Source organism: Pipistrellus hanaki (assembly GCF_964339955.1).
Source record: "Pipistrellus hanaki genome assembly, chromosome: 17".
NCBI lineage: Eukaryota > Metazoa > Chordata > Mammalia > Chiroptera > Vespertilionidae > Pipistrellus > Pipistrellus hanaki.
In genome coordinates, this window is record NC_140519.1 from 19,278,668 (window position 1) to 19,300,344 (window position 21,677).

General features: G+C 38.6%; 1 protein-coding gene across 6 annotated transcripts in view; it reads right to left on the reverse strand.

The window, feature by feature from the left end:
• Positions 1 to 21,677, reverse strand: part of MTFR1 (mitochondrial fission regulator 1) — a 49,924-nt gene that overhangs the window by 19,376 nt on the left and 8,871 nt on the right. For 2 of the 6 annotated variants that reach the window (XM_084864401.1, XM_084864399.1), the window contains exons 2-4: positions 19,084 to 19,149; positions 14,282 to 14,424; positions 6,663 to 6,761 (exon numbers count right to left, since the gene is read on the reverse strand). In XM_084864401.1, coding sequence (XP_084720527.1) covers positions 6,663 to 6,761; positions 14,282 to 14,347 — 165 coding nt within the window. In that variant the 5' untranslated portion in view covers positions 14,348 to 14,424; positions 19,084 to 19,149. Of the gene's footprint in view, positions 1 to 6,662; positions 6,762 to 14,281; positions 14,425 to 19,036; positions 19,150 to 21,677 lie in introns of all 6 variants that reach the window. The other 4 variants (XM_084864400.1, XM_084864397.1, XM_084864396.1 and 1 more) reach the window with 2 other exon arrangements.

A 21,677-nucleotide genomic window follows, 5' to 3' on the forward strand; every position in this document is an offset into this window, starting at 1 on the left:
TCTATGTCACCAAAAAGAAAAAGAAAGGGGGGGTGAGGAGGGCTGAAGGGGGTTGATGGGATAAAAAAGGGAGCATATATAATACTTTCAATAATAAAGGGTTTTGTTTTTTTTAAAAAGGAGAAACCTAACGAAAGAAAAAAGAAAAAGTATTTATACTAATCAATCTATATCTATCTATCTATCTATCTATCTATCTATCTGGCTAAGCAACCATCGCATCTGAAACAACTGAACGGATGACCGAACAGGCTGTGTGGGGCAAACAGGCTGGCAGAGGGGGTTAGCGAGGGGCAACCAAACGACTGATTAGCAGGCTGCATGGGGCAACCAGGTCAGTATGGGGGGCAGTTGGGGGCGACCAGGCAAGCAGGGGGGTAGGCAAGCAGTTAGGAGCCAGTGGTCTCAGATTGTGAGAGGAATGTCTGCAGATCGAACCTAACCTGGTAGTTGGACATCCCCTAAGGGATCCCGGATTGGGAAGGATACAGGCTGAGCTGAGGGGAATTTCGTGCACTGGTCTATAATAATAATTACATTATATGCTAATTAGATCAGACAGCCAAATGTCCTTTCAGACATCCTTCCGGACAAAGCCATGGCAGCTGTAAGGGCCAACGGCAGGCAGCCGACAGTAGCAGCAGCAGTGGGGTGATGAAGGCAGTGCTTCCCCTTATCAGCCCAGTCGCCTCCTACAGAGGGAGGCCAAACAGCAGCTTAGGCCCGCTCTCTGCCATCAGTAAGACATCCCCTGAGGGCTCCTGGACTGTGAGGGGGCAGGCCAGGCTGAGGGACCCCCCGCCCCCATGCATGAATTTTCATGCACTGGGCCTCTAGTCTATACATATAAAGAGGTAATATGCTAATTTGTCCGTTACAGTATAACAGTCACGACCAGTCTGTGGGCAGGGACAGGGGTGGGGACTTCCGCCCCCAGTGCTAACACCACACTGCCTGCGTATGTCCTCGCCCAACACTGAGGTGAAGCTGCCTGCCTGCATCCCTGGACAGGGACGTGACACTGCCTGCGTGCATCCCCGCTCAGTGCTGACATGATGCTGCAGGGGGAAGCGGACTTGACAGGGGACCTCAGGCTATGCCCCTCACCCAGCGGGGCTTGACGGGAGACCTCAGGCCACGCCCCCTGCCCTGGCACTGGGCTAGGGAACCTCAGGCTGCATCCCCCACCCCAGGGCTGGGCCAGAAGACCTCATGCTTTATCTCCTGCCCCAGCGCCAGGCTGGGGGACCTCAGGCTGTGTCCCCAACCCAGCAGGGCTTGACACAGAACCTCAGGCTGCATCCCCTGCCTGGGTGCCAGGCCAGAGAACCCGAGGCTGCGCCCCCCCACCCAGCACCAGGCTGGGGGACCTGAGGTTGCACCCCCACCCAGAGGGGCTTAAGGGGTTGGGGCCGGCCAGGTCTGGTCTCACCCAATTGGGGTGGGGCAGGCCAAATCTGGGTCTCCTACGTTTTCAAAGTGTGTGTGGGTGGTAGGTGGGGATTTGACTCTGGGTCCCGTGGTGTGCCTCAGACTCTGAAAGGAGTAAGATTTAATATACAATTTTCTTTCATCTCTGACACTTCTATTATAGAAAGAACAAGTAGCAATATTAAAATATTTATTCTAATTAATTCCCTTGTAATGTGCACAAATTTCGTGCACCGGGCCACTAATCTTTTTATAAAAGGCTATTTCATTCCTTTTAAAAAATTACCAAAAAGTAAGAGAATAATTCTCTATTATCAAACTAGAGGCCTGGTGCATGAATTCATGCACAGGTGGGGTCCATCAGCCTGGCCAGTGACTGAGGCCTATCAGGGGGCCGGCTAGCTGGGGGGACGAACCAGGGAGGTTGGCTGGCCACTATCAGGGCCTGGAGCAAGGGGCTGCAGGAGGTTGGCCAGCCAGGGGGAGGGGCTGTGGGAAGTTGGCTATGGGAGTGCACACTGACCACCAGGGGAAGCCCCTGCATTGAGCATCTGCTCCTGGTGGTCAGTGCACACAATAGTGACTGGTCAACCAGTCATTCCAGTCGTAAACATCACTTAGGCTTTTATATATATATAGATAATTTTAGTCCAATAGTTTAATTATATATGGATGTACAATAGATTAATTTTTAAAACTGAAATAGTTGGGGGAATAAGGACACATATGTAACACCTCAATCAATAAAGAAATTTTAATAAAAACTGAAATAATTATTGTAACAAGTTTTGATTTTTTAAAAATAATGAAACCTATTTTGCAAAATGAACCATGAAAATGATAAAAGTAGTTTTTGCTTTCTTAAAATGTTAATTTAATCTGATTTTCCAATTTGAGAGGATTTTCTACTGATATATCTCTATAATAAAGTTATTGCTTATAAACAAAGTATTTCTTTTAAACCACTTTATTAATATATTGTTAGATGTGAGTTTTTCACGAATGGAACAATGTTATGTTTGCCACAGTACAAGTGATCATACAAAATTATCCATCTCTATGGTCATGCACACTGTGAAAAGTATGTCACTGTTCCGTTAATGAAATGATCAGGGTATCACACGGGAGTGTACTGATTGTTGGAAATGGTTATTTCCTCATATAGTTATATTATTATGAGTGGTAACATGAAATTATAGTGGTTAAATGAAATCGTTGGAGACCTAATGTAAAATACATATAATTACTTTAAAATACACAGATGGCTGGGTTTTGGGGTTTCTTTTTGTGTTTTCTTTAATCTTTATCCAAGGATATGTTTATTAATTTTAGAGAGAGGAAAAGAGGAAGGGAAGAAGGGGGCAAGAGGGAGGGAAAGAGGGAGAGAGGGAGAAATATTGATTGGTTGCTTCTCCCATGTGCCCCAACTGAGGACTAAACATACAACCTACAATAGATAAGTGCCCTGGCCGGGTATAGAATCTGTAACCTTTCAGTGTAGGGGATCACACGCCAACCAACCGAACCACATCAGCCAGGCATGAAGGCTGGCTTTAATACACTTAGTAATAGACATAACCTGACCAAAACAGTCATTACAAAAACTGCCACAAGACACAATTTTTAGTTTGTGTTAAAATATGCAGCACCGGTGGAGCGGGAGGCTGGATCTGCCCCCTCCAGCAGCAGATCCAGCCTTGCTGCTCTGGTGGACAGGCCCAGACATTCAGGCAGCGGGGATGAGGGGACTGGACACCGCCATTTTGTGGCTATGGGGGCAATTATTTTTGTCACAGAGTGACAGTTAATTTGCATATTACTCTTTTATTAAATAGGTTAAGCCTACTGAGCTGATAAACCCCATCATCCACTGGATAGTCCCTGTGGTACATGGTTATAGCTTCTATACAGATAAATAACTCGCAAAGACAAAAAAAAAAAAAAAAAAAGGCAATTTCAGTTGTTGCTGAAATGTGCACTGAGTAACATAAGCATGGAATGGGAAGAACAACTCAATTAGTCAAATACCAGTTAAGGTGAAGTCAGTGCAAGCAAGGGGACTGACCATATGGAATTTTTGAAATATGATTTAGACGCCATTTCTGACATGCATGGATGATGGGAAGTTTGAAAAAAGAAAAAGCCACTTACTGAAGGCTCCAGCAAGGTCCTGTCCTACCATGGCTATTGTTAGTAGTGGGGGAGGAAAAAAACAACAGTGAAAGGAATATAACTTATTTTTAAATCAAGGGCATTATAAAATTTTAAATTAAAGTTAATGCTTATTGATTTATAAGTATCCAAATTCCTTTCAGAAAGTGTGGAAAAGCATTTCCTTCAGCAAAAACTCAGCAACAGTACTGTATTTTTACTATTTTAAGCAGTTTAATGAACATTTTATATAAGTTAAATAATCTAAAAACCAATTATATTTGAAATATTTTACTGAAGTAACTTCAGATAATTTTAAATATTCTGATAACGTAAAACTTCATGAAGGAAATTGATTCATTTAATAAAATAAAAAAGAAATATACAAAGCATGTTCAAAAATCAAAATACTTAGAAAGATTTTAAAAATTCATTTTGTCTGCATGTGACTCTTCATAAGGATGCTCTCAGTTTCTGGCCAAAAAGAATGAAACAGTAAATAGATTCAGTCTATTTTACCACCATTTGTTTATAGCCAAATACAAAATATGTATTCTTAAAATGAACACAGTAAAATAGTAACCTTTAGGTTTTTTCTTACAGACTTAATTACTCCTTTTTTTTTTTTTTCTAACCAATTCCTACCATAGTAAGAAAAACTGAAAACAAAAATTATGTATTTTAAAAGGATGACATACAGTGACACCATTTAGGCCAAGAAATGTACCTGTATGAAGAACACTAATCTGAAGCATGTAGCACTCAAATATTCTAGACAAAACTAAGCCACTAATATTTGAATGTTGATGCTTTCTATTCATGACACACCAAGAATAGTAGTGAGGGGGTCTGAGGGTGAACAGGAAAAGGGAGAAGAGCAACAAGAGGGAGGAAAATGTGTATGTCTCTCTCAAAATAACCTAGGAAGTAAGAAACAGTATGCCTGGGCCAACTGTGACCCCCCAATTCCACGCCTTCTAGAGCAGTATTTACTCATGTTGGACTTCTAGACAGTTCAAATACATTCCACACCAATCAAGCCCCCCAAATGAGCCAGAAAAAATAGCAAAAATGCATTTTCAATTGTATTACTCTAAATTTCATCCTTTATATTTTGAATACATTTTTAATATTTCTGATAGATGTGTTAAAAAACAGAAAATACAGCCAAAACCGGTTTGGCTCAGTGGATAGAGCCTCGGCCTGTGGACCGAAAGGTCCCAGGTTCGATTCCTGTCAGGAGCATGTACCTTGGTTGCGGGCATATCCCCAGTAGGGGGTGTGCAAGAGGCAGCTAATCTATGATTCTCTCTGATATCGATGTTTCTAGCTCTCTATCTCTCTCCCTTCTTCTCTGTACAAAATCAATAAAATATATTTTAAAAAATAAATAAAAATAAAAATAAAAAACAGAAAATACAGAGTAAAATCAAAATATATAAATAAGTAGCAGATAAAATACCCACTTTAATATTGATGTTTAATTTGAAAAGACTGAGTATGCAACAAAACTGCCTGGAAGTAAAAGCCTAAGTATAAACAAATGTCTTCCACTACATTCTCAAGTGACCAATATTTCTCTTACTTTATTCCTCTCCTTATGTTAATCCATCTCTTTTCACATGCAGCTCCTGTACTAAATCTAACAGTTTTATTCTACTAATACCCTTTTCAGTGACTGAGAAAGTGTTATTTCCTTCCCAGGAAATGTACTTGGTTCTACTGTAGTACTTCAGCCTACTAACTGCCAAAGGGGATTTGAGTTGTTTGCTACCAGAAAATGCTAGATTATCCCCATGTCCTGTTACATGTCTCTGGCTACATGAACACAATTATTAAAGCAAGGTCTTCTGACACTGGTTTAAGTAGATAAATATGTAAAAAGAAAAACTGAATGGAACTGTGCAAATCAAAAAAAAATTAACAAGCCTTAGTTAAACCAATAGTTATTTGAAGGATTAACTGAATTCTCAGAAATTATGCTGGAGAGATTCACTACCAGATTTCTTCATTTTGGTTATTATTTTTAAAGCTTATTGTTTGATCAAAATTACTTATTAAAAATTTCTAAGCTGTCAGCACAACAATGAGCAACCTGTTAGTCAAACTAAACACTAATTACTACCACTTACTTAGGAACAGGTTTGTGTGTGTGCGAGTGTGTGTGTGTGTGTGTGTGTGTGTGTGTTTTACTACTATCTACCAGGGAGAATGATTTTTGAGTATGACATAATATCATATAAGCTCATAGGGACACTTTTGAACTTTTGAATGATGAGTTAAATTTATCTTCTGCACTTTATATGCCAATCTATTTTTTTAAATTGGTCTAGATATCTGCTGAACTTTATATTCTTAAATGTTAAACTAAAAGGTTTTGTGTATAACTTTTGTGCAAAATTAATAAAAAACAAGAACAAAGCATGTCTAATACTATACCAGCAATAAGGAACAAAAGCCCAAATCAAGAAAATAGCAATTTACCTGCAAGCAAAGAGTGGAGCTGCCCCTGATTTGGTGCTAAAAGAGACTAAGACCTGACCATTCAGGAGTATTCCTAATTCAGTGTGTCACCATTACCTCCTTCAGAGAACCCAAGTAACCTCTGTCTTAACACAGTTGTTGCCAAGGCAATTTTTCCCAAAAATTAATGCAAAGCTTTAAACAAAGGATGGGGAAAGCAACTTAAAAGGCATGCACAGAGACATCTAAAAATAAACAAGAGAAATAGAGTGGCTATTCAAAGAGGAAGGTGTAATAACTAAAGAAAATAATGGTGGAACTTCTATCTCCTAAAGAAATATAAAGCCTACCTTCGAAGTCACCTGGGAAGTAACAACTGCTTGACTTCGTATGTTTCTAAATCCTCACATATGTATTCTTAAAAAGGGCAAATGTCTTAAAGATCTTGAATAATCACTTCTCAGAGGAACTAAGATTAGAAAGACTTTACTATGATTGATAAAAATTATTTTATTTTATTGATAGTAGCATTGATAGGGGGAAAAGTTTAACAAATACTAGCAAAGCTATTTTTCCTAATACAAACACCAATACAAAAATTGTAAAATATATAGTACCTGAAACTGAACTCTGGGACACTGGATCAGAGATAAATTAGTACCAATTTTCCGTACAATACTTCGAGATGAACCATATGGCTTCCCAGACCAAAGTACCTGAATAAACAGAAAAAAGAAAAAAACATAAATGTTTAATTATATGATTTATAATATTGTTAACACAAAGCCCTAAACAATTAGTTGCTTAACATGCTGATGCATTAATTATAGAATCAGAATGTCTAAATGTTATGGGAAATAAACTAATACTTCTCAATTTGAAAAAAATTTGTAAAATAATACTTCAATTGAATAAAAAGTCATTTTCATAGTGTTCTGCAAAGGAAACACTATTTTACATCTTCTGCTATACTTTTAGTTTCCTAATTTTACATACAGATACATTTTTTTAAACTATAATGACTTTTCAAAACAAATCCAAATCAGTACAAAGTTCAGAATCTGAATTTGTACCATGCAAGGTAATGAATGCATTTTGTTTGTTACACAAAAACACTTGGCCAAGGGTGAGCAGGAGCCAAAATCCAGTTGCAATACATTTTCTTGTGAAGTCTTGTTCCCAAGGGAAAGGCCCCTTTTTCCAATTTACAAAAAGGTACTAAATGGGCTAGCGGTAACCCTAAATGAGCAAAATTTTCCAAGACGAAATCATAATACTCAAAGGAGTTGGTCCGAAGGTTGTGGGTTATTGTTAAGCTGATTAACATAATACTCAAAGGATGTTGTGCTATCCTTAAAGTAAACACAAACCTCCAAAGCAAAAAAGCAAACAAAAAAAAAACACACACGTAAAATGTTAAATCATTACAAATTGTACCTTGAAACTTCTCCCCATGTAAATGATCTTTCCTTAAAGAAAAAAACTATCCATCTGTTTTGAGTGCTACACTTGAAAGCCTAGACAGAGGAGGTAAAGAGAGGTAGTATGCTATTAAAAGCAATTTAAAAAGAAAAGAATGAGATTGATATGATTATATTTCATTCATTAAACTTTAATATTCAATTATATCCTAAAATTAAATAAATAGTACCAGATCAACTAAAATGCATTTTAAGCAATGGACACCGATCTCTTTTTAAAGTCACTCCATGGATATTTGAATTTAAAGAATGAAATTACTCTAATATAAACAGCATGACCAAGCAATAAATGTTATTGCAAACATTGGTGCCTCCAATACATAACTCAAAGTAGACCTTTACAGCATTCTAAAAGTATGCACAAACCAAAATGAGCATAGAAGAAATCTTCTTCTTAGATTTTATCGACCAAGTCCAATTTAGGGATAACAGTGTGAGTTAAAGTGAGGATCAAGGGGTAATATACAGTATAAGATACTTCTGGCATCTGCCTCAGCTGTTATGTGATTCTCCTCATGATGTTCCAAGTTTCACCTGGGAGAGGTCCTGTAACCTACAATTAGCTACTATAACCAATGAAGACTATAACTCTTGCTTTGGAAATATAAATTTAAAAGATGGTACAGATTGAAAAATTGGTCAATAGAAAAATAATACATCAATATTGAAATATGAATATTAAACAAAGAATGAGGCAAAGTTACCCTGATGCTTAGAAAAAAAATTACCTGTAGTTCAGGAACTCAAATTATGCCTACCAATGTTCATATAGGGGATTATCACAGGACTACTACCAATAACACACAAAGACTAAGAAGAAAAAAATCTCTCACTAAAGGACAATGAGAAGCACTGCAGTTTTGCAAGGTCAAGAAAAAATAAAAACTGCCCTAACTGGTTTGGCTCAGTGGCTAGCAGGGGTCTTCAAACTACGGTCCGCGGGCCACATGCGGCCAGCAGAGGAGTCTGATCCGGCCCGTCAGGTTTTTTGGGCAGTGAGCGCAGCCGAGGTGTTACAGTAGGAATTAGTAGTTCATATAGTCCGGCCCTCCAGCTCTCTGAGGGACCGTGATCTGGCCCCCACTTTAAAAAGTTTGAGGACCCCTGGGCTAGAGCGTTGGCCTGTAGACTGAAAGGTCCCAGGTTCGATTCCGGTCAAGGGCATGTACCTTGGTTGGGGGCACATCCCCAGTAGGAGGTGTGCAGGAGGCAGCTGATAGATGTTTCTCTCTCATCAATGTTTCTAACTCTCTATCCCTCTCTCTTCCTCTCTGTAAAAAAATCAATAAAATATATTTTAAAAAATAATAAAAAATAAAAACAGGGGCAAGTAATTCTAAAACAGTATTTAAGCAAACTCTTTACCTTATATTTGTTCATAGGTCTTGATCTGTTAAAAATAAATCCATAGGGTAATAGTATATATATACCTTTCAGTCATTTCTCTTCTCAAGTTTTTTATTTAGTCACAAATCAAAATTCTATGATATAAGAGTAGTAGAACACTATGCATCACAATATGACAACTACATAGAATCTAAAGCAAATCTCTTGTCCTTCCAGTAAGCAAAGATCTTAACTGGAGATGAAGAGGACAAAAGCTAACAAGGAAAAATTTAGAAAGGATTTGTCACGGTCAGGAAATGATATTTCTGTCAGCTTTTAGCATTCCTTGTTATGGCATGCTTCAACTACTATTATCTTCCCATCTGCTTAACATCAGAAGGAAAAAAATACCAGCGGCTTCTACAAGAGAAGGTGAACAAAGACTGAGTTTTTATTTATAAGGAATAAGTAGACTATTTAGGTTTATACTAGTACAAAGTTAAAGGAAGTAAAAGAATAGATTGCTTTATGTGATTATTTTTTCAAGTATACAAAGTAGACTTAACAAAATGTTGTTCTCCTGTTACTTGTGAATTGCATAGCAGTTAGCACCAAGAAATATGAAGTGACTATGTAAGCTAATGATTGGAATATTTAAAAAGGAGCAGAGCCATAACCTTTCTTGGATTATAGGGAAAAAGTGAGCAGTTAACTTCCAGGAATTCTAAAACTAGGCTTTTATTTTTTCCTTTTCAGCTTTCATGGAGGGGGAGAAATTTTGTAAATGGCTATGAAAAAATAACAGATGGTATTGAAAAGTCACCATCTGTACCCTGGGAGGCTGTATAGGAGTGCATCTCCTACCCTAACAGTGGCTGAACTGTATTGTCAGTATACTTGTTTGGAGAAGGAAAGACTTTCTCTAAAGATAAACTGTCATTACTATTTTTTTCAAATGTAAGAGAAAGGGCAGGGAGAAAACTGTTATTACTAGACAAATCAATGTCATTAATAAGAATTCAATCCCATTAAGAAGCAATTAATTAATAATTTATAAGAACTACTGATAAGTAATCTAATAATGAATTTCTCTGTGTGTGTTTGCATGTCTAGTAATGGCAGTCCATAACATTTAGCAACAGTGTTGAAAGTGATGACAGCAAGGAGAAGGATGACACAGGAAAGCAATTTGGTGTTTTAACATTGTGAAATGCTACTGTAGATGTGTTGAAGTGTGAAGCTAGAATCTGAAGCTGTCATGTGTCTCATCATAATGACTGCATTCAAGTTTTATGTGGTAATTCATTTGTTATAAACTGGTTTAATCTCCACTATTATTTGAGACCACACCATTTAGCAGGAAAAAGTATAAATTTAATTCTAAACAAAAATATTTTTCTCAATACATACCATTTAAAAAGAATTTTTTTTTTTTTTATTGATTTCAGAGAGGAAGGAAAAGGGGAGAGACAGAGAAAGAAAGAAACATCAATGGTGAGAGAGAATCATTGACTGGTTGCCTCTTGCATGCACTCCAATTGGGATTAAGCCCAAACCTAGGCATGTGCCCTGACCAGGAATCTAACTGTGACCTCTTGGTTCCCAGGTCTATGTTCAACCACTGAGCCACACCGGCGGTGTTCTATATATACCATTTATATATCACATTAATACAAGGGTTCTCACTTCTGGGACTCACATATCCCTGAAATTACATGCAAAATAGTGTGCATATACAACATTTTACTGGGAAGAATGTCAATGCCATTATAACATTTTCAGGGAGTCTAGGACCAAATAAGTAAAAATTCTTAATTCCAAGGAAGCCAAGAGAAAATTAAAAGTGTGTGCTGAGGAAAGGGGGGTAGAAATAAAGATGAAACTCTTCTAACAATTTCAAAATTCTCAAATGGAAGGTAACATTTCCTTTAGTTTTCTTCTTTACTCTGAACTCCTAGCTACATTCTTCTTCCAAAGAACAAAAGAAAACAAGGATATAATTTTTAAGTATTACTGGAAATATACATATTTCTAATACAAATTAGATATTTGCTATAACTCTTTTCAACATAAAATACTGAGATAATCAGAATCACATTAACTCCATATTATTATTTAGGTCTTTATTTTAAAAATAATTTTGCTTAAGGACATAAATATAACAGAAGAAGATATATTCACATCTTTTCAAATAGAATAAAGTTTGGAAAGATGTGAATATATTATTTTACTCAAAAAAATTTTGAGGCAAACGGAAGGTAGTGAAGAAGTCTTCGCAGCATATAGGCCTGGCTTTCAAAGTACACTCTATTAGAAAAATAAACCTAAATAATTTTATAATCCAATGTCATCTCCCCCCCCCCCCCAATAAATTCAATAAAAATGTAGACTCTTATCACTTATTGCTGGTATAAAGCTGGCCAAATTATTGTTCCCTCTATGCTTCCATTTCATCATCTATAAAACGGGGACAACATCCACTTCACAAGTCTATAAGTATTAAATGATTTAAGATATCCTATCTAATAAAAGAGCAATATGCAGATATATCATTCCACTATACCCACAAGCTATGCCCATCAGCCAATCAGAAGCAAATATGCAAATTAGCCCCAACCAAGATGGCTGCAGCCACAGAGCAAGCAGGAGGCTTGGGTTTCCCCAGCAATGGAGGAAGCCAAGCTTTTCACACACCCTGGCTGGCCTAGGCCTCCACTCAAGGCTACAAAGTTTCAATTAGAGAAGATAAATAAATCCCAACAAAAATGGCTGTAGCCAGGAGCAAGCAGGAGACTTAGCTCCACTCAAGGCTACAAAGTTTCAATTATAGAAGGTAAATAAATCCCAGATACCAGGGCCTCCGCTTGGGTGGCTGAGGGGCGTGGCTGGCCTGCAAACCATGACAGGCCCCTCACCCAGGCCACCCCACACCCCAAGGGAACCCCACCCTGATCTGGGACACCCTTCAGGGAAAACCAGCTGGCCCCCACTCATGCACCAGGCCTCTATCCTATCTAATAAAAGAGTGACATGCAAATTGACCATCACTCCAACACACAAGACAGCTGCCCCCATGTGGACATGATATGGCCACTACAAGATGGCTAGCAGGGGAGGGCAGTTGTGGATGATCAGACTAGCAGGGGAGGGTAGTTGGGAGGGACCAGGCCTGCAAAGGAGGGCAGTTGGGGGCAATCAAACCTGCAGGGGAGGATAGTTACGGGTGACCAGGCCGGCAGAGGAGGGAAGTCGGGGTGACTGGGCTTGCAGGGAAGGTAGCTGTGGGAGGAGGGGTAAGAGACCAGTCCTGCAGGGGAGGGCAGTTGTGGATGATCAGACTAGCAGGGGAGGGTAGTTGGGAGGGACCAGGCCTGCAAGGGAGGGCAGTTGGGGGCAATCAAACCTGCAGGGGAGGATAGTTACGGGTGACCAGGCCGGCAGAGGAGGGAAGTCGGGGTGACTGGGCTTGCAGGGAAGGGTAGCTGTGGGAGGAGGGGTAAGAGACCAGTCCTGCAGGGGAGGGCAGTTGGAGGAGGACTAGGCCTACAGGGGAGGGCAGTTAAGGGTGACCAGGCCTGCAGGAGATGGCAGTTAGAGGCAAACAGGCTGGCAGGGGAGTAGTAAGGGGATGATGAGGCTGGCATACAGAAGCGGTTAGGGGCAATCAAGCAGGCAGGCAGGTGAGCAGTTGGGCGCCAGCAGTTCTGGATTGTGAGAGTATGTCCAACTGCCTGTTTAGACCCGATCCTACCAGAATCAAGCCTAAAAGGGCAGTTGGACATCCCTCGATGGGTCCCAGATTGGAAAGAGTGCAGGCTGGGCTGAGGGACACCCCTCACCCCCATGCACAAATTTCGTGCACCAGCCCTCTATTTTATATATAATAAGTCTTTAGTAAATATTAAGTCGTCTTCCCTTTCTATTATACAAGATAACTAAAATAAGGATTTTTAGAATCAGAATTGAGTTCATATTACACTTATTAGTCAGGTAACTTTTTAATGATCTACATGAAAATCATCAGATTTAGTGTTACAAACATACAGGCAATTTCATTTCTATTAAAGGTCCTCATGAAAGGGACTATTAATTACATCATATGTTGCCTAACAATGTATGATAATCTCTGATTATAATTTTTATTACTTTTAATATATTTTTATTGACTTCATATAGAAAAGAGGGAGAGAGAAACACCAAGGATGAGAGAGAATCATTGATTGACTGCCTCCTGCAAGCCCTCCACTGAGGATCAAGTCCAAAATCCAGGAATGTGCCCTGATTGGGAATCAAACTGTGACTTCCTAGTTCATAGGTCAAAGCTCAACCACTGAACCACACCAGCTGGGCTCAGTTTTTATTTTATAGGTCAAATGATTTAAAAAAAATAACAACAACTCTGGTCATCCTAAAACATTAAGAACATTTTTCAAATTTAAGCATTAAATGTCATTTTTTCTGAAGAGACCTGGTTTAAAAAAATGTACAGAGACAAGAACAAGTGACCAATTTGTGCTAAATCTGGGAATATTTTGAATGGGTATTTAGAGATACACTATTATAATGTTGAAAATATATTTATTTTTTAAAAATATATTTTATTGATATTTTACAGAGAGGAAGGGAGAGGGATAGAGAGTTAGAACCATGAGAGAGAAACATCGATCAGCTGCCTCCTGCACACCCCACACTGGGGATGTGCCGCAACCAAGGTAAATGCCCTTGACCAGAATCGAACCTGGGACCTTTCCGTCCTCAGGTCAACGCTCTATCCACTGAGCCAAACTGGTTTTAGCAGAAAATATATATTTTTTAAGTCTCATGATTTTTAAATAAAAGTATTAACTATATTAAGGAACAAAAAAAACAAATAGCAGTAGAACAGAATTCTCTAGCTTACCTTAAACACCTGAAGGAACAGAGTATTTTGATATAAATACAATGAAAAAGCATGCAAGTTCTGAGATTTACCTTGAAAAAGTGGAGCCCATCTTTAGCAGAGAATAACCATACTATGCTAGTTTTTTTCTTCATGTTTATAGTTATAATATTATAGGAAACATAAATTACCTTTCACTTTAAATATGATAAACCACATCATATAGCATTAAATATTAATAATTCCACAACACTGAGTTGTGCTAATCAAACATATTTCATTCAATACTCCTACATATACTTAACTCTTTTCTTCCCTAATAACAAATAAGTTGCTTTTAATAATCAAATTAATACTAATACGTTTTCAGTGTAACCCAGAAAGTTACTCCCTCACTTAGAATGCTAGGTAAAGATTTTCTTCTATCATTTAAACAGTAAGCAAATAAAAAGTTCATAAAAATACTGAATTGATGGTCATATATAGATTAATTTCACTTTCTCAGGAAAAAATCTTATCTATATTTTAAAAATGAATTTTGAGCACTCACCGATTGCATGTTTACTCCAACCTGTTGAAAAACCATCCTAATTAGGCGCTTAATCCAGCCAAGCATTTAGATGGCAAAGTGTCTCCAAATTTGCATTTCAAGTACTTCAGGCGTACATAGCAGCTCATGGTCCATAAAAAACACTAGAATTTTAAAATGCAAATATTAAGATGAAATTATTAAGAATCTTTACTGTCTGCAACATGTCTCACAAAGTAAGTCTAGTCTAAAACATGTTTTAAAATATATTTTATTGATTTTTTACAGAGAGATAATTGGAAACATCATCGAGAGAGAAACATCTATTACCCCCCCCCCCTTCCCCCGGAATAACCTCGACCAGGGATGCGCCTACAACCAAGGTACATGCCCCTGACTGGAATCGAACCTGGGACCCTTCAGTCCACAGGCCAACGCTCTATCACTGAGCTAAACCGGTTAGGGCAAGTGTAAAACATTTTAAACTGTGTCTAAATTTACTTAAGAGAAAACCAATTCTGCTTATAATCAATTTTGAGTAAACTAATGGTACAGATTTTTTAAGGTATTTTTTCCCCAATCAGAGTTCTTAAAAGCAACAAAAACCTACTTATGGCTAATTTAAGTAGGAAATATACTTATGAAAATATATCTAGTAAATAACAATCTTACCAGAACCTGACTTAACATGCTACAAAACCAGGAAAGACATCCAAAACTGCAACACAACTGGTCCTGAGAAGACACCACTGCTACTGCCACTCCTGACAGAACACAATCTACCAGATCCCACCTTTTGTCTCGCTGGCTCTTAAAATCCAAAAATATGAAGATAGTATAAGAAGCCTCTGGGACAACTTCAAGAATGAGAGCAAGATACTGAAAACCTATTTGAAGAAATTATGACGTAAAAATTACCCCACCTAGTGAAAGAAATAGACTTACAAATCCAGGAAGCGCAGAGAACCCCAAACAAAAGGAATCCAAAGAGGACTACATCAAAACACATCATAATTAAAATGCCAAAAGCAAAAGACTGAGAATATTAAAAGCAGCAAGAGAAAAACAGTTACCTACAAGGGAGCACCCATATGATTGTCAGCTGATTTCTCAACAGAAACTATGCAGGCCAGACGGGAGTGGCAAGAAATATTCAAAATGATGAATAGCAAGAACCTACAACCAAGATTACTCTACCCAGCAAAGCTATCATTCAGAATTGAAGGGCAGATAAAGAGCTTCACAGATAAGAAAAAGCTAAAGGAGTTCATCATCGCCAAACCACTATTATATAAAATGCTAAAAGGTATTCTTTAAGAAGAGAAGAAAAAGGTAAAGATAAAAAGTATGAACAACAAATACATATCTATCAACAAGTGAATCTAAAAATCAAGTGAATAAAAAATCTGATGAATAGAATAAACTGGTGAATATAATAGAATCAGTGGCATAGAAAGGGAGTGAACTGACAATTCTCGGGGAAAAGGGTGTGGATTCGGGAAGACTGGACAAAAAACGTACACATATGGATGAGGACAGTGGGGGTTAAGGGCAGAGTGTGGGATGGGAACTGGGTGGAGGGGAGCTATGGGGGGAGAGAGGAACAATTGTAATAATCTGAACAATAAAGATTTATTAGAAAAATAAATAAGAAGCACCATCTGGAACATCAAATGCACCAACATTAGCTTCATGGGGGAGTCATAGAAGCAGAAGAGGGATAGTAGAGGGGGAAAAAACAACACTATTTTAAGAAAAGAAAAAAAGATGGAAAACTTGCCTCATCTGGCAAGAAAAAAATTTTGATCCAAGTCTAGGAAACAGTCCCAAACAAGATGAACCCAAAAAGATCCATACCAACATCATAATTAAAATGCCAAAGTTAAAGAGAGAATATTAAAAGTAGCATGAGAAATGCAACTAGCTACAAACAAAGGAGACCCCATAATAATATCAGATTTACCAACAGAAACTTTGCAGACTAGAAGTGAATGGCAAGATATATTCAAAGTGATGAAAGGAAAGTATCCTACACCCAATAATACTCTACTCAGCAAGATTATCACTCAGAATTTTTTAAAGTTTACTTTTATTGACTTCAGAGAGGAAGGGGGGAGGAAGAGAGAGATAGAAACATCAATGATGAGAATCATTGATCTGCTACCTCCTGCATGCCCCCTCTGGGGATTAAGCCCACAAACCGGGCATGTGCCCTGACCGAAATTGAACTGTGACTTCTTGATTCATAGGTCAACACTCAACCACTGAGTCACACCAGCCAAGAAGGATCATTTCACAGACAAGAGGTTAAAGGAGTTTATTACTACTAAACCAGCATGTTAAAGCAACTCCTTTAAGGAAAAAAGAAAAGGTCAAAACTTTAAAATAAAGAAAATATCGGAAAGAAAAAAATATCACTGATAAAGGCAAACACTTAGTAAAAGTAGATCAACCAATCATAAAGCTAGTAAGAAGATTAAAAGGCAATAGTTTTATAATCATGCATAAATACAATAATAAATCAAGGGATACAGACACCTACACAAAAAACATGTAAAATATGATGACAAAAAACAAATGAGAGAGTAGTAAATAAATGTAGTGCTTTAAGAATGCGTTCAAACTTAAGCAACCATCAATTTAAAATAGACTGCCAAAACATAGCTTGGTATTATCTGAACTTCACAGGAACAATAAAACAGAAGCCTATACCATATATGCAAAAAATAAAGAGAAAGGAATCCAAACAAAGCATTATATAATAGAAAGTCATCAATGTGCAAGAGAGCAAAAGAAGAAACAGAAGAATAACAAAACAACCAGAAAACAGTTAATAAAATGGCAATAACTACATAACTTTTCATTATTACTTTAAATGTAAAGGAGTTCTTCATCACCAAACCAGTATTACATAAAATTTTAAAGGGAGCCCTGACTGGTTTAGCTCAGTGGATAGAGTGTTGGCCTGCAGACTGAAGAGCCCCAGGTTCAATTCTGGTCAAGGGCATGTACCTTGGTTTCAGGCACATCCCCAGAGGGAAGTGTGCAGGGGGCAGCTAATCGATGTTTCTCTCTCATTGATGTTTCTAGCTCTCTGTCCCTTTCCTCCCTCTCCATAAAAAAAACCAATAAAATATATTTTTACAAAATGTTAAATGGTCTTCTTTAAGAATAAGAAAAAAAAACTATCAAAATTATGAATAATAGCTGAAACTGGTTTGGCTCAGTGGATAGAGTGTCAGCCTCCACTGAAGGGTCCCAGGTTCGATTCCAGTCAAGGGCACATAACTTGGTTGTGGGCACATCCCCAGTGGGGGGGGGGGGGGGGGGGGGGGGGGGGTGGTGGGAGGCAGCTGATAGATATTTCTCTCTCATCAATGTTTCTAACTCTCTCTCCCTTCCTTTCTGTAAAAAAATCAATAAAAAAATTTTTTTTTTTTAAATTATGAGTAATAGCCTGGCTGATGTGGCTCACTGGTTGAGCATCAACCCATGAACTGGAAGGCCATGGTTCAATCCCCAGTAGGGGGCATGCAGGAGGCAGCCAATTGATAATTCACTTTCATCACTGATTTTTCTCTCTCCCTCTCCTTTTCTCTCTAAAATCAGTAACATAAATAAAGACATTTATTAAAAAAAACTAGAGGCTTGGTGCACGAAATTTGAGCATGGGGGGGGGGGGTGAGTCCCCTCAGCCCAGCCTGTACCTTCTCCAATCGGGGACCCCTTGGGGATGTCCGATTGCCGGTTTAGGGATCGGGCCTAAACCGACAGTTGGACATCCCTCTCACAATCCGGACCGCTGGCTCCTAACTGCTCACCTGCCTGTCTGCCTGATTGCCCCTAACTGCTCCCCTCCCCCAGCCTGATCACTCCTAACCACCTGATGGTCTGATTGCCCCCAACTGCCCCACCCCATCCCACCCCGCCTGCCTAATCACCTTCAACTGCCCGCCCTCTTCTCCTCCCACCCCTACCTCGGCCTGGTCACTCCTCACTGCCCCCACTGCCCGCCAGGTCGCCCCCAAATGCCCCCCCTGCTGGGAGTTAGACATGTGCTGACCACTGTGGGGCAATCGGCGGAGCGATCAGTGGGAGGGTGGTGCCCAGTCAAGGTGGGTACAAGCAGGAGCCCTAATCGGCTCACAGATTGGCCCTTATCACTAGCCAGGCCTAGGGAACCTACCCATGCAGGAATTTCATGCACCAGGCCTCTAGTAAAATGACAAAAACAGTAACCCAACAAAAGGATATAACCCTTATAAACATTTATGCACCCAACATAGGAGCACCTAAATATATAAAGAAATGTTTACTGACATAAAGGGAGAGATCAATAGTAATACAGTCATTGTAAGGGATTTTAAGAGCCATCAACATCAATGGAAAAATTTTCCAGAGAGAAAATCAACAAGGAAAATGTGGTCTTAAATGGCACATTTGATCAGATGACTTTAACATTATTTTCAGACCATTTTACCTCAAAGCAACAGAACATACATTTTTTTCAACTTCACATGAAACATTTTTTAGCTTAGACCACATGGTTAGGACATGAAACAAGTCTCAAATTTAAGAAGACTGAAATCGTATCAAGCATCTTCAACCACCATGGCATGAAACTACAATAGAAATCAACTACAAGAAAAAAGCTGAAAAAGACACAAACACATAATGATCTAGTAGTGTGTTATTAAGGCCACATGGAGGCTAAATAAAACATCACTACACAATGAATGGGTTAACAACAAGATCAAGGAAGGAATCAAAAGATACCTTGAGCCCTGCCGGTAGCTCAGTAGTTAGAGCATCAGCCCACTCACCAAAGGGTCACGGGTTCAATTCCTGGTCAAGGGCATGTGCCTTGGTTGCAGGTTTCAATCCCCAGCCTAGTGAGAGCACATGCAGAAGGCAATCAATTGATGTGTCTTTTTCAAGCCTGTCCATCTGTGTGTCTCTCTTCTCCCCCCTCACCACTGTCCCTCCCTCTCTCTCTAAAAATTAATGGAAAAATATCCTTGGGTGAGGATTAACAAAAAATAACAATAAAAATTTTAAAAGACTTTTAAGATAACTTGACACAAATGGAAATAAAAACACAACCCAAAATCTGGGACTCAGTGAAGGCAATCCTAAGAAGGAAATTCATAGCATTACAGGCCTACCTGAAGAAATAAAATAAAATCTCAAATAAACAATCCAATCATACACTTTAAAAGGACTAGAAAAATAACAAAAAAGCGCGGTGAGCAGAAGGAAATAATAAAAATCAGAACAGAAATAAACGAAATAGAATCTAAAAGAAACACACACACACACACACACACACACACACACACAAGATCAATGCAACCAAGAGATGACTCTTTAAAAAGATAAACAAGATTAACTCATACAGGACAAAAGAGAGGAGTCAAATAAAATCAGAAATGAAAGAGAAGTAACAACTGGCACCACAGAAATACAAAGCAGTACTAGTATAAGAAAACTAGAGACCTGATGCACAAAATTCATGCAAGGGGCTTGGCCCTCACTGTCGCGACAGCTTGCCTCAGCCCTCGCAGCCACAGTGGCTGCCTGGACTCTCACAGTCCCTGCTTCATCCAGAAGATCACCTGGAAGGACACCCAGAATGCCATTCGGCTATCCAGTCTAATTAGCATATTACACTTTTATTATTATAGATAAGGATAAGGGGTTAAGTTGCAATACTACTTAGATCTAAAGCAGTGTTTCCCAAACTTCTCTCATGATGAGAATCACCTGGTGGAGTTGTTAAAACACAGATTCCTGAATCCCAACTAAGAAGTGCTAAACTAGAATTTTTGGGAACATATAGGTAAAATTGTATACTTAACTAGTGCTCTAAGACAGATTTTATATACAGAGCACTAAGTTAGGTATGCAATTTTACCTATATGTTCCCAAAAATTCTAGTTTAGCACTTCTTAGTTGGGATTCAGGAATCTGTGTTTTAACAACTCCACCAGGTGATTCTCATCATGAGAGAAGTTTGGGAAACACTGATCTAAAGCAACAAGTTTTTGAGGTAACAATTATTTAAATCAGTATAGTTCCACAATAACTCTGTTAGCAATAATAACAACTGTCCTTAAATTTAAAATGCCAAAAATTTGCCCTGGCTGGTGTGGCTCAATTGACCCATACACCAAAGGGTCACAGGTTCCATTCCCAGTTGGGGTATGTACCCAGGTTGTAGGTTCCATCCCTGGTCAAGCTATGTATGGGAGGCAACAGATCAATGTTTCTCTCTCTGCCTCTTTTTCTTTCTCCAAAATCAATAAAATCAAAGTGCAAAATCTTTAAAATCTATATACTACATTGGAGCTTATTTTTAGGAGATATTTGGGAACTATTCAAGGAAATTGTTATCTAGCCGAGACTGGTTTGGCTCAATGGATAGAGCATCGGCTTGGGGACTGAAGGGTCCCGGGTTCGATTCCGGTCAAGGGCATGTACCTTGGTTGTGGGCATATCCCCAGTAGGGGGTGTGCAAGAGGCAGCTGATCGATGATTCTCTCTCACTGGTTTCTATTATAACTCTCTATCTCTCTCCCTTCCTCTCTGTCCAAAGTCAATAAAATATATTTTAAAAAAAGGAAAAAAAGAAATTGTCATCTAATTATATTCACAATGAGAAAGGAATATGACCGTTATATAGGAGAGTCCAAGATTAGTAGGACATTCTTAATTATTCAGTTGGCTAAACTATTAGAATAAAATTTCCTCTTCTCAGAATAGTAAGAGATTAGGTACACTTCTATCAGTGCATCCCAAATGACACTATACAGTCTGATATCAAACAAAAAGAAAAAGAAAAAGAAGGACCATGAAGTAAAAAACAGAAACTTACTCAATTTAAAGTTACTGTTTAATTTGAGAATATATTCTTCCAACTTTTTTGATAAAAAATGCCTTTCCTGCCGAAACCGGTCTGGCTCAGTGGACATAGCGTAAGCCTGCAGACTGAAAGGTCCCAGGTTTGATTCTGGTCAAGGGCATGTACATTGGTTGCGAGCACGTCCCCAGTGGGAGGTGTGCAGGAGGCAGCTGATCGATGTTTCTAACTCTATTCCTCTCTGTAATAAATCAATAAAAATATATTAAAAAATAAATAAAAATGCCTTTCCTTTTAGGATATGGGGACAGATTAGTGTTACCTAATTTTTTTTAAATGTCCTAACTGATAATCTGCCAATGTAAAGATCACACACATCTGAACACAATTTGAAAGAGCTGCCCAGCAGAAGACACAACAATGGTAAAGGTCCCGTACAAAAAAAATTGTCCTTTACTTGTCCTTGTCTATACAAAGAAAACACAAAAACTTGTCCTGTTCTTTAATGGCAATCAAAGGGGAACCTCCCGTTTTTCAACAAAAACCCAGAACTGCAGA